Source organism: Lissotriton vulgaris, chromosome 11, assembly GCF_964263255.1.
Source record: "Lissotriton vulgaris chromosome 11, aLisVul1.2, whole genome shotgun sequence".
NCBI lineage: Eukaryota > Metazoa > Chordata > Amphibia > Caudata > Salamandridae > Lissotriton > Lissotriton vulgaris.
This window is the reverse complement of record NC_141699.1, coordinates 832,583,984-832,601,551: the sequence shown is the minus strand read 5'-3', so window position 1 is coordinate 832,601,551 and position 17,568 is coordinate 832,583,984. Positions and strand designations below refer to the sequence as shown.

The following is a 17,568-nucleotide window of genomic DNA, read 5'->3' as shown; positions in this document are numbered from 1 at the left end:
CACGTGTACCAGGGTAAGTGTGTGTGTGTGTGTGTGTGTGTGTGTGTGTGTTGGTCTGGGAGCTGACAGTGAAGCTAAACACTCTTTTGAAGGCCTATTTTCATCTTGTTTATTTTGGTGCACAGAAACGTGTGTTTGTAAGCCTGCATGCCTAGTGGGCCCTGGGGCCTTTATTTACTAATGAGGGAAGCTAGTTATTTTGGCATGTTTTCAGATTTTTATCACGCAGGGCCCACATCAGACCTTCATGTTACCAAGGCTGTCAGAACTCTCCTGTCTGGTGATGTTAGATGGTAGAACGGGACCCTCCATCATCTGCCCCCTCTTGTTCATTTATGAACACACTCTTAAGTGAGTATTTTGTTGAATTTTCTGCTAATGGTGGAATCCATGGCATGTCATTGACATAGCACTTAAAACTAGTTGGACGTGCAACATTTTCGTCTGACCTTAGTAGTTGGATATACTGTTGACCTGATTTGTTGAGCAGGCGCTCATACTGAGTAGCTGCAGTGTCGTTGCTCAGTGTGTCTCTACCTGGGGGAAGAGGTGGGGCTGATGGTACTCCAGAGTGTGTGTCAGGTGGTGCTGGATGTGTACTACATTGTCCTAGCTCGATCATTTGTACCTGTTCTCCATTCCCGTCCCCAGGAGCCCGATCTATGTCTTCATATTTTGGTGTCTGGTAAATCCCTGTCCTAGCATAATTCATCCCTACCGCTTTTGTGCTCAATCTCTTGATACAGTGACTCCCCAGCTGAAAGGTGCAACACAGAAAGACCATAATCCCGACTATAGGTATCATCAGCTTTAGAATAGCAGTTAGCCAGGAGGGCATCCAGTCAAAGTCGAACCAGTTCGTTGGGATAATGTCTGCAGGGGCACCTCCTTCCTCGATCATTTCTTTTCCCAAGTTAGTCAACTCCTCAATGGCCCTTGATATGGATCCGTTGTCCTCGTCGTTTCCAGGTATGAAAGTGCAGCAGGATTTTCCTATTTGATGACACAGACCACCATCTTTGGCCGTTAGCATGTCAAGGAAGTAGCGATGTTCCAGAACCATTAGTCGTAATGGGCGCAGTTCTTCCCTTATTGCATTTAGGCCATCCCTGGTGCTGTTTATTGCTTTCATGACCTCATAGCGAGTTACTTCCAGCCAACGGGCAGTAGCTTGAGTTTGAAACATTGGGAATGCCCCTCCGAAGAAAAGCTGGGCCTCGCTGAAGAGGCGGAACTCTTCTGGGACCTTACCACGGGCTTCTCCTGCAAAGTACTCTGCTGCTCGCCGGTGTCGATGGAGGAATGTCAGGTCACCCGTCATTGGATGTGACAGGATGTGGGAAGCATTTGATGCTGGTACGACCAGATGAATTTCATGCAAAGTTACCAAGGTACACAGTCCGAGCCACTGAGGAGGTAGTTGGGGATAGAGGTGCTCTCCGCAAGCCCAGTAATAATCCATTAGAGTAGTGGTGCCGAACTGCATATCGAAGCTGAAAATCGTGGAATTACAATCTGTGTTGCGCCCAACAGCCACCGAGCCATTTCCTATGAAACAAAGAGAAGGGTTTTTTAGTTTGAATCCTTTTTTATGTTCTGGCATTCCTTCCCCACTCCACGTGTACCTCCCGCTCTCCTCAGCCCATATTTGACCACACTTTTCCCCTTCGTTCCCGTCCGCCCAAGGGGGTCCCAAGGCTGCCGCCTTACACCAAAACCCTCCGGGGCTCTGCCACTTGTTGTTAAGGTAGACCTGCGCTAGGAGGCGTAGCATTGTCCTATCCTTGCATGTGCAGTGGCGTTGGCCTGGGGGGTGGGGGTGTCTATATGATAGGTCACATCCTGTCCGGGGTGTGTTGTTTGTTATGTACCCACGTTTCCTAATGCCCTGTTCCTGCCAATCCATGTCCTGTACCCCTGTCCTTCGCATTTCTTTGAATTCCTCCCCGAGTTCAGCTAGGTCGGTGACAACCTTGTGCACAGTGTAAATGTAATCCCATGTAGTGGTGTTTACAAAGACTACTTCCTTTCGGGCTGAAAGGACCCGAATCTGCCCTTTTATCCGGCAGAGGTACAAGTGAAGAAGGCATGTGGCTATGTGTGGTGGAACTTCCTTGGGAAAAATCAGTCTGTCAGCCCCTACTGCATGGGGAATGTAGGAACATACGTAGCAAGACTCATTTGTTACTATTTTCCCAACTGCTGTCATGTCCCTGTACCAGGAGTTGTCTACCATAGAGGAGTGGACTGAATGGTCCCTTACTATTTGGGGTAGGCTGAGCATGGGCCCTAGGCCTTCTTGTATTTGCACGAGATGTTGGAATGTTTTTAGCGACATTCCTTTGGGCTTGTGTCTTGTGTCTATATGGGTGCCGGGGACAAACGGGGAGGGGATACGGGGTTTCGACTTTGTCATGTATGGGGGTATGGCGAAGGCAAATCTTCGTGGTCTATGGTGGCGGGGAGGGTGTCGACGGGACACTCGTTCTGTGGCGTTGGTAGCTGTATTCCAGGGACTAGTCCTTTCCTCTGGGGTACTGAGTGAGAGCTCAAGGTGCACACTAATGGACGTGTTGCTAGCAGTGCTGTTTTCTGGGAGTTCAGGACCTAGTGTGCTGTGTGGTGCTTTTTGCTGTTTGAGTGTGACCGCTGGTACAGTGGATGGAACAATAGGCAGTGAGGCAACTTGGCTGTTTCTATCACTATAACTTTTTACAGCAAGAAAAAAGATATACCAGTTGAATGTTGCTAGTGCCACTCCAACAATAATACAAAACATAAGAACAGTGAGTATACATAACTTTGCTTCATAGGCGCTATATTCGTGGACGTCTTCTTCTTCTTCTTCTTCTTCAATGATGGATGGAACGGTGGATGGGAAGTCGTCGTCCTCATTCAGGGGGATCATGGCCATGTTGCTTCCCTCTTTTAGTCCATTGGCTGTTGCTGCGCAGGTGCAGGATCGAAGCGGACGTCTCTCCTGTGGATCCATGCTTTCCTTTCGGCTATCCGGATGGCAGTTGGAGAAGAGTCAATCACTTCAAAGGGTCCGTCAAACTTAGGATCTTTCCAACGCCTGACGTGCCTCCGGATGAAGACGAGAGTTCCAGGACGGATAGGTGGGAGCTCAGGATCGATGGGGCCCTTCTCCTTCCTTTTGGATACCTGGACAGAGAGGAACTGCGCAGCGCGGGTTAGTGTGCACAGGAAGTCATAAAGCTCAGCCTTAACAATCTCAGAGGATGACTCGCTATCAGTTTTGGGCCTGCTGGGAGGGACTGCTACATTTATGGATCGTCCAGTGACAAGTTGGTGGGGGGTGAGGTGGTGATCCGAGCTCGGGGAATTTCTTAATGAGAAGAGGGCCAGTGGGAGACAGTAGAGCCATTTTTTGCCAATGGTGGCGCTAATTTTGCTTATTTTGGTTTTGAGTAAACCGTTGAGGCGCTCACAGATGCCATTGCTTTGGGGGTGGTAAGCGGATGTCAGCTTGTGTCTGATGCCTAGCATTGTGGTGAGAGAGGAGAAGATGGCGTTTGAAAAATGGCTTCCGTTGTCAGTCCTGATGGCGGAAGGAATTCCAAAGCGGGAGATGACGTCACGGAGCAGGAATGTGGCTGCTGCTTTGGCATCGCAGTGGACGCATGGTCCAGCTTCGATCCACCGTGAGAAGGGGCATACTACCACAATGAGATATCGGTAATTTTGGCACCGATCAATCATGTCGACATAGTCAAGGTGGAGTTCTTTGAATGGGCCAGAAGGTTTAGGAATAGTGGAGGCAACGGTTTTGAGAGTTGGGTTTGGGGAATACTGTTGGCAAATGATGCATTTGTTAACAAATAGCTGTATTAGTTCATAAGCATTGGGAATGAACCAGTCTGCTTGTAATGTGGTGGACATGTTATCTCGGGAGACATGTGCGGGAAGGTGAAGTTGATCTAACGCTACCTGCAGTAAGGCTTGTGGCATGACGGGTTTTCCGGACATGGTCTGTCTGTAAATAAAATCAGCAGGGTCCTGCTGTACTCCCCTCTTTTTCCATAACTCTTTCTCTTGTGGTGGTGCACTTTCTTGTATCTCTCTGAGGTGCAATTGGGCAATGAAATCGTATTGTTGTGTGTCATCGAGTGGGCAGGAAGCATTTGGATCAAGAGGGGTGGTGTTTGTGTCGTTGTTGTTGTCTGTGTGTGGTGTTAAGGGTACACTGTCTTCATTTGTCTTTGTCAGTTCTGTTGGTGTTACAGCTTGGGCAAGTAAAATTGGGGTGTTGTGTGGGTCATGCTCAGTGAAAGGTAGGGGGGGTCTGGCTGCAGCTTTGGCTGCCCAGTCTGCCAGAGCGTTGCCTCTGGACACAAAGTCTTGTCCATTCGTGTGAGCAGCACATTTGACAACGGCTACCTCTGTTGGAAGTGTCAGGGCTTCTATTAGTTCTTCCAACAATTGTTTGTGACATACCGGTGTTCCATCTGATTTGAGGAATCCGCGCCTTTTCCAGCGCAAGATGCTTGAGTGTGTCGTTGTTGTGACATATGCAGAGTCTGAGTATACAGTGATGCGGTCACCAGCCCCGTTGTTTAAAGCGGCAATTAGTGCCACTAGTTCAGCGGCTTGCGCGGAGTAGTGCGATGGCAATGTAATTTGTTGTACAATGTCTAGGGAGTCAGAGGACTCATGATGCTGAGCCCTAACCACTGCGGCTCCTGTGTATCTGATCCCTGTTTCTTGGTCTATTGTGGAGGACCCATCTACAAAATATACAGTGCTGTCTGGCAGGAGGTCCTCTTTTGCTGCTCCTGATTCATCGGGACAATATGTGGCACAGTCATGGGTGTCATCATCGGATGCGGCAATGGGATGGGCAAAGAATGTGGCTGGGTTGACTGTGTGACATTTGACAACCTTCAGGGTGGGCAATGACAGTATGACTTCATAACCGGACACTCTTTGTGTTGTCAATGTTGTTTTAGCTTTCTGAATTATGGCAAAGACAGCGTGCTCAGTGTACAGTGTCAAAGGGGATCCCATGACAATGGGTGTGCTTTTATCCACTGCGAAGGCTGCCGCAGCAAGAGCTTGCTCGCAGGGGTAATGACCTTTCATGACTGAATCTAGCATTCCGCTGAAGTAAGCAAGGGGCTTGTGGCCCATTGGGTATTTCTGAGTGAGGACGGCAGTCATGACCTGGCCATTGCAGTGGGTAAAGAGGTAGAATTCTTTTGTGTAGTCAGGTGTGCCTAACACTGGTGCGTTTGTTATTTCATCTTTGAGCTGTTTAAAGGATGCTGTCATTTCAGGTGTCCAGTCTATTTTGTTGCGTCTGTCTTTGGCTGCTTTAACTGCTTTCAACAAAGGGGCAGTTATTGTGGAAAAATCAAAGACCCACTGGCGGACATAGTTCACTAATCCTAGGAACTTTTGCATGTCTTTGACAGTTTGGGGCTCTGATGTCCCTTTGATGGCTTCAACTCTGTCTGGCGTGACCCGTCTCCCTGATGCTGATATTAACTGACCGAGGTATTGTACTTCTGTTTGGCAGTACTGAAGTTTGTTTTTGTCCACCTTGTAGCCTCTGTGAGCTAGTGTGGTGAGCAGAGAGACTGTATCAGTTCTGCACTGGGATTCTGTAGTGCTGCAGAGCAAAATGTCATCGACATACTGCAGTAAGGTACTGTGACATTGGAAGTTCGATAAGTCCTCTTTGACGACTCTGTTGAATACGCTCGGGGACTCACAGTACCCCTGAGGCAAACGCCGGTAAGTCATTTGCACCCCGCCGAATACGAAAGCCAATAGGTACTGACTGTCTGGGTGAAGGGGGACGCTGAAAAACGCATTTTTCAGGTCAATCACCGAAAAGTATTGTGCATTCGGGGGAACATTGGTGAGGATGACCGAAGGGTCTGGGACGATGGGAAACTCTGGTACCACGATGTTATTAATAGAGCGCAAATCATGAACTAGACGCCACTGATTGGTCTTGCCCTTGCGCACAGGAAAAAGACAGGTGTTAACTGGAGATACACATGGGTATATGACTCCTTGATCTAGCAGGGCTTGTATTGTTGGGGCAATGCCTTCCTCTGCTTCCTTAGAAAGTGGGTACTGTTTTATTCTGGGTAGGATCGCGCCTTGTTTCAGTGTTATCTTAAAGGGAGTAGCAGAACGGATGAGGCCCACATCATTAGGACCGGTGGTCCACAGGTGTGGCGGGACTTGGGCTAAGTCAGCTTCACGCACTGAGTCGTATTTCTGCGGGGCAGTGGGTGTTCTTTGTTCCACTGTCACTGACAGAGGTACCTCATACTCGTAGACAATCTCTGTTATTGGATGGTTATCAGGATCACCAAAGAGCTGTTCATCTGAAATGTCCCTCACTTGGTGTCCGGGCTCAATGAAAATCACACAGGCCCATGAGCGCATATTGTCGTCTCCAGCTATGAATGCCCCGTATGTAGGTGTAATGTGAAGAGCACGTATGCCTAGGATCATGCTGTTGTCCTCTATCTGAAAGTGCTGGGACTCCGGACGAAAGAGAAATTCCTTTGGGAGCTGGACAGTGCGCTGGTGTAGTTCAGGTGTGTTGGCTACAATGATGTGTACCGCAGTGGAGAACGCTTGTTTATCCACAGGGCGAGCCCTCATTTGATCTGTCAGGGAAGATTGAGCAGTGAGTGCCATCATTCTTGCTAAGGGTGTGCCAGGTATAGAGCAAACCATTGTTCCGTTCTCATGGAAGTGAATAGTCATGTTCAGTTTAGCCATTAGGTCTCTCCCTAAAAGGTTGACTGGAGAGTGTGGTGAATAAAGCAGTTGTTGCTCCAGCACCCGGTCTCCTATTTGCAGGGGTACTGGCTTTGTGAAGGGGACCCTTGCTATTGCCCCAGAGAATCCCTGTGTGTCCGCTACTTGATCAGAAATAGGCAGGTGTCCGCCTGTAATGCAGGAGTACGTGGCGCCTGTGTCAATGAGGAAGCTATATGTTTTGTTATTTATCGTGACCAGGACGGTGGGGTCATCTTCACCGCTCATGATGCATGATAAAACTGGGCACACAAGAGTTGTCTGTGGGCTGTCCTAGCGTGAGTATTGCTGGATGGTGCCTTGTGCAAATGGGTTATTGGAAGTGATTACCACACCACCTGGTGGTGGGGCAGCTTGGGCTTGGGGCATCGCTTGGTACGAGGATGACTGTTGCTGCAGTTGCACGGGAACTTGCATCATTGTGGATGGCTGTTGAGCTTGGGTCATTACAGGTGTTTGGAGCTGTGCTAGTTGCATATTCTGCTGCGGTGCTTGTTGGGCATAAGCATACACCATCTGGGGTGCCTGTGCGTACATTTGTTGTTGTGGTTGTAACTGCAGGGGTGCTTGTTGGGCGAGACCCATAACTTGCTGGGCTTGGTCTCGAATCCTAGAGCGACACTCTCTTTGCAGGTGTCCCACCTTGTGACAATAGAAGCATGTACGTTGGCCTGACTGTGGTTGGGCCCTTTGCTGTCCATTGCCCCTTCCCTGCATCCCGGTATTTCTATTGTTGTTGTAATACTGATGTTGGTCATTACTGTAGGCCGGTTGTGGTGTCAGATACTGCACCGGGGGCTGTTGTTGGATGTACTGCACTGTGGGCTGCTGCTGGGCTTGCACATACTGTACTGTCTGTTGTGGTGGAGTCTGCACATACTGTATGGCTGGCTGTGGTGAAGTCTGTACATACTGTATGGCTGGTTGTATTTGTGGCGGCTGTGCTTGCGCATACTGCACGGCAGGCTGCTGCACTTGCTGCGGAGTGGGCTGGGGATTGTTGGCGAGGACATTTCGAGCGTCCTGTGGAAAGGTGGTGACAGCTGTCATTTGGCTGACTGGTGCCGCCAGCATGAGATTGTCCACTGTATCCTTTTTCTTATTAAGCTTCTGCTGTACTAGCTTTGCAGCTGCATTTTCAATGGCTAATTGTCTATTTTTTTCCTGCTCTATTTTCTTTTTGCAGAAATGTATGATGTGGTCCTGTATCTCAGGCCATGGTTTTGCTTCCATGGCTACCACCCCATCTAATTTCTCCTGCACGTCGTCTGGTAATCCCCTCTTAACCATGTGGTAAAAGAGCCTGCTGTTTCCTCCAGTTGTATTCCAGGAGTCACCTAGCTCCTGATGCCATTTTTCTTTCATTCTAGAAATGAAATTAATAGGGTCCTCATTTGTTTGCATGGTCAGAGACATGAGAGACCCAATGTCGGGAACATCAGGGTATTTTAATTTCAACTTAGTCCAGACTGCCGCCCTTATTTTATCAAATGCTTCCCCATCATATTTTGTCTCGTTCATTGTTATTAATCCTCTACTGATACTTGTGAAAATTTCTTCTGCTTCCCCTCCCATGATGGATATAAGCAAACTTTTCATGTCTCCAATCCCTGGTTTGGTGCCTGTGGTATTCTTTTCTAGGGCCACTATCCATTTGCTGGCACCCTCTGTGAGGGGTGGAAGGTTCTTTTTAATGGCTTCCTTCTCTGCATAAGACCAGCAATTATATATGGCGGGGGCCCCTGGTGTTTTGTATATTAGCGGCATCTGGCGGCTAATCCCTACACCTGGATATTTCGGTCTTGTGGTGTCATATCTTATGGCATATTTCTGCCAAATTTCGAGACTGGCTCGCATATAGTCGTAGTCCCAGTCTTCATCCCCTACACCCTCCAGGATACATTCTACAGCTGTGGCCATATGCTGTGGTTCGAAAGACCCTTCCCTTGGCCAGGGGATCATCTGTGGGGCTAGGGACTCTGTCCATCCGGCCAGATTGTCTGTGAAGGGGATGACAGCGAAGTCTGAATTCTCGCCTATCTCCACTATTTGGTTGGGAGTAAGGTCCTTGTCCCGCAGGGCACAAGGCCTGCTGAGGAACATGCCATTGCCTGTTCTAGCTCGAGTGTTTCGCATGGAGGCAGTGCCGGTGACTTGGTATTTGATGGGAGCGTCATTGCCAGGGGCATCGTATGCGATGTCCTCTGGGCGTCCGTGTGTTCCCAACACAGTTAGTCTTTCTACCTCCGTTGTCCTTTTCTTCTTTTTCCTCACTGGGTCCCTTGTGTTTGATAATTCCTGATTATCAAAGAATGGGTTTATTGGACGTTCTGTCTGATTGTCAAAGAATGGGTTTGTTGGTTGTTCTGTCAAGCTTGGGGCGCGTGACGGGCTGAGGGAGTCTCTCATGGCTGGGGCGGATAGTTGAGCAAACGGGTCTGCTATGGGCGCGAGATGCCGAGATGGTGTGTCAGGGAGTGTGAAATGGACCTGTGACGACCCAATGGGCATGGGTGTATGGTCAGGCGCAGTAGTCTGGTGGCTCTGGGAGGGGGACCCATGGTACTGTACTCCGGGTAGTCTTTCATAGTTTCCCATGTCCCGAGAGGGACCCGCTTTTTGCATGGATGTGGACGGGAAAGGTAGTGTCTGTAGTTGACCGTGGCCTGGGTCCCTAGTCCCTTCAGCACCTCCAAAGGGATCGGCCTGTGATGTTTGCTGGGTGGGTGACGTGTTGGGGTGAGTGATTCTGAGAGTCTCAGATAGCCTGTCGCTGATGTGTTCTAGCTTACATGACGCGCGTCGCATTAGCCGCATTAGGTCGTCATGGTCAGGGTCGTGTGGTGCTTCACTGCTGATCATGTCTGCTCGGGTATCCCCGTTGGGACTGCACTCTAGGCTTTTATTGAGCTCTGTGGCCGGTCTCCAGTTGTCATAATGGATCAACTCAGGTGCCGGCGGGCCCTGTGTCTCCCTGTCCTTATTTTGTTGGTGAACAGAGGCGAAGGTTATCAACGGTTCGGCTGTGTTTGTGCCGCAAAAGGGCATATCTTTTTGCGAAGTGGGCCCTTGGTCCTGAGAGAGTGGAGCATTGGCCTCGCGGAGGCTATTGGGATCATGGTAGTGCGGGAGTGCATGGCGAGAGGAGTGGTGTGATGACGCGTGTGAATTGTTTGGTGAGGCGATGGACCTACAGTCCGCATTTTCGTCCTCCTCCTCACCCGGTAGGGCTGGGACGGAGGAGGGGTTCAGTTGCAGTGAAAACTGCGCACTTATTTGTCCTGGCAACCCTGGGACTGTGGCGTGCAGTGTTGGACTGCCACCGGCGGCAGGGGTTACGTGGAGGGGACTGACTGGGGCTTGCATTGTGACGGGTGTGGTGGTTGGACCTGTGACGGGGAGTAGTGGGCCACTGCTGATGCCGGGTGGCGGCGATGAGGCAGTACTACCGTCACCACTTGGTGGAGGGTGTTCGGGTGTGGAAAAGAGGTCACTTGGGAGTTGATCGTATCCGACAGTGGGTAAGGAGTTAGTTGTGCTCTGTAAATCTAGTTCTTTGTTCTTTGCTGATCCTAGGGCAGGGTACATGCCATTGGCCTGATATGGTGGGGGCGCAGAAGGTGCAGTGGGCAGGGTGGCAGGATGCTCTTGCGTGTTTTCTTTAAAAATACGCCAGAGAGCTAAGGTTTCTTTCCTTTTTTGTAATCTGGCTCCAGAATATTTGGTGTTTAGGAACGTGGTGGCGTGCTCAAGAGTATTTACGTCAAAAGAACCTTCAGAGGGCCACGGATAATCCATATTCTTGGTTAATTTGTGAAGCTCCCTACAGTGTTTGAGTATGCGTTTTTCTTGGGCACCGAAAGTTTTCAGGACATGTTGGAGTGGTGTTGCCATGACAAGATATTTGTGGGCCGGCAAGGCAGGGGTTCTGATGCGGGGTATTGGCCACGCTTCTCTAGAGATCAGGCACGAGTTCTTCTGCTACTCCTGCTAGGGCGTGGTCATAAACCTCCTTTTGCAACTCTCTATTTTGTGTGGGGGTGCAACCAGGGAACTGGAGTTGGCCACCAAAGCAGGCGTCTGCTATCTGAGACTGGAGTGGGTGTCTGGGGAAGAATCCTGACAGGATTGCTGGTCCTCCCAAATTTGCAAGATGCACAATAAAATATATATGATAGCCGTGCGGTGTTTTATACACGGTGGGATTCTGTATCCTATTCATGAGGTTACTTAGTGCCTATATGGTTGCTGCAGACCTGTGTGGGATACCGTCTGATGTATATATGAGAAACTGAGCAACCCTGCCTGGTTGTGTTTTCGCCTAGATGTTGTGAGGGCTGGGGTCTGTGTGCTGTGAAGTTTGTGCAGGACTAGAGTCGTGAGGAGGCAGGTCTCTGATGAGTTCTTCTCCTACTTCAGTACAGACGATGTGGTAGAGTATGAATCTTAAATCTATTTCGTCAGGTCCCCTGTATTTTCCCTCTGGGGAGAAGTCAGGGAATTCAAGATTGTGACGGGCAAAGGCGTCGCGAATTTTGCTTTGCAGTGGGTTCCGTGGCCAGGAGGACTCGAATACAGTGGGAAGTTCTAGGCCTGGGGATAGTAGGCGGATCCTTATATAGATCCACTCTGGAGTTCTATGCACTGACGTGCCAAATATTCGTTTATCATAAACTGCCTGAAGAGCCTGCATGGGGTTTGTTTCCTGTGATTTGATTAGGCAAGTGATGCAGAGGTGTAGTGAGTGCTGCTGTGATCCTTTACTATGGGGGCGGTGGTGCGTGGAACTGTTTGTGTGGGAGAGCCTTTACTACAGGCTCGGCGGGGCGTGAAAATGCTGGTGCGAGAGATAGAGTGACTTGACGAGGGTAGGCGTAATCGATATTGAGTGCCCGAAATATTGAGAGAAGAACAGTGCTACTGAGGGGTGTGACGTGTACGAAACAAGAGGGGTGGCCGTCAGAAATGCCTACAACGTTGTTGTTTATCAGGAATATGGTGATATGATCAGTGGTATGATCGCACATTCCCTTATGTGAAAGTTGGAGCAGTGTGATGGACTCTGCAGGTGTGGCAGAATGCTGGGGCCAGGATTTTATGAGGGATCAGACAGAAGTGCTCTCAAAAGGGGTAATGTATCTTCGTTGGGGCCGGATGGTTGAGGAGAGTTTGGTCCTCTTCCTTCTGGCGGTGGGATGTATACTATTTCAAATGTGGTACCTGACAGTATTGATTCCAGTGAAAAATCGTTGTTAATGGTGAGAATTGAATCTCGTGAAGACTCGTCGTCAGTGATGAGAATGGGTGAGGTAGCAGGGTGATATGGGTACTCTGGGCATTCAGGGGGAAGTGAGTGGGGAACAGATAGGGTGGAAGAGCCAGAACTAGAGGTGTCCTCTGTATATAACTGCTGAGGGGCAGCGGTGTCTGGGGATGGTGGGGTAAGAGATATGTCTGGAAGTTTATCAAGAGCTTGGGTGGAGATATTAAGTTGGGTGCCTGGCGTAAGATTAGCTCCTAAAAGCGTCCAGGCGTCTTTGAGTATGGTGCGGTCTTTGTCGGTAAGGGATGTGAACTCGTTGGTTGCGGAATTGTGAAGTAGGTCAGGTATGCCGTGAAGGAACTGAATGGTACACTGATGAATGTGTGGGGGGCTAGTGGACATTACGGAAATAGGCGGGTGTAAGGCATAACACGTATAGGCAAGGGATGTAGGGAGGCAAGAGAGGATGAATGACTTCTTCCCTCCTGTTGGCAATCAATTGTGAAGCAAATGATTGGCACAAAATGGGCGTGCTATGTGTGGAGAAAGGAAGGGCAATGTGGGAAAGGCAATGCGAACAATGAGGCGTGCGAGGAATGGGGTATTTATAAGGCGTGTGGTACACTGTATCTAGGTGAGGGGCAGGGCAGAGAGATGAGTAAGGGAACAATGGGTCACAGGGAAGGGAATTGGTGTCACAAAGCACAGATGCTACTTACACAAAGCACATGAATGCAAGAGCACATGTGACATAGAGCAGGGCAAATGAACAAAACATAAAATTGAGAGGGTCAATATTCAACATAGTACATAATCAACAAATGACAGAACAATAAATACTGATGACATACAGAGGATGCATCCTGAAGTACACGATGTAGAAGAACAGATGAATCACCAAGATATAAAAGAACGATGTAGATATTAAATGTCACTACGTGAAGAGCAGATCAATTACCAATATGAAATAAAAGAACGATGTAGAAATTAAATTTCACTACTTGAAAAGCAGAACAATTACCAAGAAGTGTCACTATTTGACAATGTGATAAATGACCTGAAGATATCCACGACCTGGGTAATAAATTCCAGCAATGGAAAAGCAGAGATGTAATAACTAAGAGCATGGAAGACCATGAACGTCACCAATGTAGAGATGTAATAGCAGGGGAAGAGAGAGACAGTGTAAAATAATGTCAGCAGCAATGTAAGCACAGGCAGGGGCAAGGGTGTGATAAATGTGAAGAGGAGGGAGGGAAAAACAGAGTGGAGTGAATGAAAGAGGTAGGTATGGATAGGGAGAGAGAGGCAGTGTAAAATAATGTCAGCAGCAATGTAAGCACAGGCAGGGGCAAGGGTGTGATAAATGTGAAGAGGAGGGAGGGAAAAACAGAGTGGAGTGAATGAAAGAGGTAGGTATGGATAGGGAGAGAGAGGCAGTGTAAAATAATGTCAGCAGCAATGTAAGCACAGGCAGGGGCAAGGGTGTGATAAATGTGAAGAGGAGGGAGGGAAAAACAGAGTGGAGTGAATGAAAGAGGTAGGTATGGATAGGGAGAGAGAGGAGTGTAGCAGTGGTGGTGAGAAAAAGAATGAAGGAAGAGCACGGAAGAGGAGAAAAGATGAGCGAGAGAACGTGTGTAGAACGTGTGTAGACTTTAAATGTTATAGACGGGTGTGGGCTCGGGGGGAGCTGTGAGGCAGAGTGGCGCTGCTGCGCCAGGGGAGGAAGTGAGTCCGCGATGAGCGGAATGAACCACAGATAGCACAGAGCAGTTCCTCTTTCCGCTGGTGTGAAAGGCAGGAAGTCCGTGGGCGTTGGCTGGGGCGCTGGCTGGGTGGCCGTAGGAGCGGCTGGGAAATGTACAATAATACAGCCAGACCGTGTAAAAATAGGTCTGGAGGAAAGTAAAGCGAAGGCAGAGCCCTCATTGAAGAGGGGTGGACAGTAAAGCTGAGAAGTGGAGTGAAGGGAGGGGTGGGTGGGGGAGTAGAAGGCGTTGAAAAAAAAACAGAAGTAGAATGGGCACGGGATGCAGTGAATTGAATAGGAGAAAAGAGAAATGTATTCATAGCATGACGATGAAAAAAAAGGAAAGAAGACAGTGTAGTATTTTAGTAAAGGATTGAAGGGACGCAGCCAGTGGTAAGGGTAGGTGGCAAGGATGCCAGAGTGTGAAAGTCAGAGTCAAACGACCCCCAGTGGAGAACCTAGAACCTCCGACCCTGGATAATTCCAGGGGACACCCAGCTCCCAAGACTCGACTTGGAAGAGGGATCAGGAACCTGCCCACAGAAAAGGGGCAGGGTGGGTCTCAAACCCGAGTCAGGACCTGTAATGTCCGGACCACACCCAGCTCACAGACTCAAACTGTCGAGTGGGATCAGAAACCTGGGGGTAGTTGACAGGAAAGAAGTAACCACAGAGGCGCTCTCCTCGGCCTGGAACCGACAGAGAGAGAATTGTCTAACACCGACAAACCACAAACCACAACAGCAATTGTTAGGAACAGATATGTGCAAAAATGAGGCGCAGAACCATTGACATGAAAATCGTACTGACAAGTTAGAAAATGTGACCACTGAGGGGCACAGAGGGTTCTTGGATCGTGACCATGTGCAATTCTGTGGGGGGGGGGTCAGGAGTCTAGCCCAGAACCAGGCACACGGGGCCCGCACAGCCAAATAGCCAACACCGGGACTCAAGGGGGAAAAAATAAAACGTTCCTTGACTCACCAATGGTAGGCAAGAGGCTGCGGCGGGGGCACCCAATGCGGCTCGTGGTAGACCACCGAATTCCTCCTCAGAATGGATCAGGCAGGTACGATGACGTTGGGCGCCACGTGTGAAGGGGAAAGTCTTGACCCCTTCGGTCAGTGGTCACCACCTTTAGGTGTGGCTAAAATTCGCACATCACCAACACAGCACTTCACTGAGTAAGAAAAGGAATATAAATGTAAGATACCAGACGTTCCAGTTGGAGTGGCACTTTATTTTTCAATTAACAAACAAAGAGCTAAATGCATATCAATTCAAGCAACAATGTAATTTTCTAAATATGACCCAGACTTCGCTCAGTCTGGTAAGAATGCTGGATGACTAATGCTCAAAATATCTCAAAGAAATACTGGAGTGAAATGTATTTAAAAAAACATAAACACAGATGATCAAAGATGCTACACTACTGAGTACAAGAATATAGAGCCCAACTATCTATGGGCCAACCATCTGAGACAGGTCCATTGTCATAGATTGCACATTTCTATCAGAGCCCTGAATTATGAGGGCAGGGCAAAGAAGGTGCAAGTAGATTTAGCTAAGACACAACATTTTGCTACTGATTCAGTGTCTGGAAATGGCTGAGAGTGAGGCCAGTTACCTATGTTAAAAGGAGCCTACCATACAGGAATATATCCATGAAGAGAGATAGTTGAAGGGTCAGAGATCTAGAGAGAGAGAGAGATGGGCTATCTGCCCTGGGAGATCCACAACCTGAGTGAGGCGTCGACGTCCCAAGTCAGATAGTCTTCGGCTAGCCGAGAGATCCTTCCACGCTCATGCAGCTGGGCATCCGCAGGAAAGGTCTGATTTCAGATTTGACAGTTGGGCCTGATATACCCAAAATTGAGGAACTAGGGTTCTATGATGACGCTGGCCCCTGGCCTTTCGGTGCAGGTGGTTTAACCACAAGTGTTTTGGACACCGGAAGGAAATGTTTTCAGTACATTATGTTCCGTACATTTTTAGGACAGAACGTCTTGTACCTTTGAAAGAGAACATTTTGTACTTTTGAAAGAGAACATCTTGTACTTTTGAAAGAGAACATCTTGTACTTTTGAAAGAGAACATCTTGTACTTTTGAAAGAGAACATCTTGTACTTTTGAAAGAGAACATCTTGTACTTTTGAAAGAGAACATCTTGTACTTTTGAAAGAGAACATCTTGTACTTTTTTTTTCTAAACACAATGGTTACATGTTGTACATTACTAAAAAAGGACATTTTCCTGTCACGCACATTTCTACATATTTGAAAGTGTGAATTCCCATGATAGATGCTGTTTATTGCTAGAAATTGCTGCTTATACTTGTGCAAGCTATGTTTCAAAATATAACGTTAGCAGAGGTTTCAGGAAGCTGTACCACGTGTACCAGGGTAAGTGTGTGTGTGTGTGTGTGTGTGTGTTGGTCTGGGAGCTGACAGTGAAGCTAAACACTCTTTTGAAGGCCTATTTTCATCTTGTTTATTTTGGTGCACAGAAACGTGTGTTTGTAAGCCTGCATGCCTAGTGGGCCCTGGGGCCTTTATTTACTAATGAGGGAAGCTAGTTATTTTGGCATGTTTTCAGATTTTTATCACGCAGGGCCCACATCAGACCTTCATGTTACCAAGGCTGTCAGAACTCTCCTGTCTGGTGATGTTAGATGGTAGAACGGGACCCTCCATCACCTATTCCTAAAAGCTGTATTGACGCTGGTTGGGCTGAATGTTGACGCCACGCCAGCCTGTGAAGCATATTGGTATGATGTACTGAATTTGCAGCGCAATAAACAAAGTTTATACATGAATTTGATCAATTTGTGATTTTCCAAAGTAGAGTGAGATACAGTTAAAAAGAAAGGTAATTTTTGGAAGTATCACATTTTAGCCAAGTTGACTCTACCAATGATACAGAGAGGAGCGAGGCCCAGGTCTTCATTAGCTTCACACAGAAGTCTAGCCGAGGGACTCCTATATATTGATTGTAATGTACGACAAAACTTCTTGCCAAGATTGAATTTTTCCAAGACTTCCGACAGGTATAAATATGAATTCACCTTGAAAAAATGAAGACAAGAGGTGTTTAGCAAAACAGAAACAGTTGTTTTAATCAAACACTATGGCCGGAAGCACAGTTACAGACTGTCTCAAAGTACAGTAGTTTTGAGCGTCTTTATATACATTTCTTAAAGCATTATAAAAGAGTTCATAGATCCTGTATTGGGAGAGGAGTAGGCCTAGTCATGGAGCCATAAATTACTCCCACCTGATGACGAAAGCAGGCGGATCTCAACCTTGCATGGACACAATGAGTGCCAGTGGGTAACCTGTTCAGATGTCCAGCATGGGGAGCACGGGATCAATGCAAGTTCCGTGTATGCTGTGTCTTGATTGTCTGAGTGTTCCTAACTTCATGTGGCATCTAACTATATGTTTTTTTAGGAATTCGCACTCCTCCAGCCAAGTGCGTTTTATAGGGGCCAATCTTCCCGGACCATTGTGGTGTTGCTGCCTATCTGTGGGACTATTCTGGGTTTTCCCTGTTCATACGCTTGTACTGCTGGTTACGTGCCACCCCACCAGTGATCTGCCAATCAGTAGCCTGAGGGCTAGGTTGAAGGGCATACCTGACCCCAACTTTCTGACTCAGGATTGATGGAGAGGGTCATATTGGGAGATTTAGTTTTTGTAGATACACGTATCATTTAAGCCTGGGCGGTGAACTCTGCTTCGCTTGCAGA

At 48.2% G+C, this 17,568-nt stretch overlaps 1 protein-coding gene across 2 annotated transcripts; it reads right to left on the bottom strand.

Moving 5' to 3' along the window:
• Positions 1-286: 286 nt before the first annotated feature.
• On the bottom strand, positions 287-16,206 carry LOC147683550 (uncharacterized). 2 transcript variants are annotated; one of them, XM_086943943.1, is made up of 2 exons: positions 15,561-16,206; positions 287-3,180 (listed from the first exon to the last, which is right to left on the bottom strand). In XM_086943943.1, exon 2 carries the CDS (start codon positions 2,990-2,992, stop codon positions 287-289), a length of 2,706 nt encoding a protein of 901 aa, XP_086800069.1. In that variant the 5' UTR covers positions 2,993-3,180; positions 15,561-16,206. The 2 variants fall into 2 exon arrangements, with proteins under 2 accessions (XP_086800069.1, XP_086800068.1); XM_086943942.1 differs by lacking the exon at positions 15,561-16,206 and adding an exon at positions 14,805-14,871.
• Positions 16,207-17,568: the final 1,362 nt, after the last annotated feature.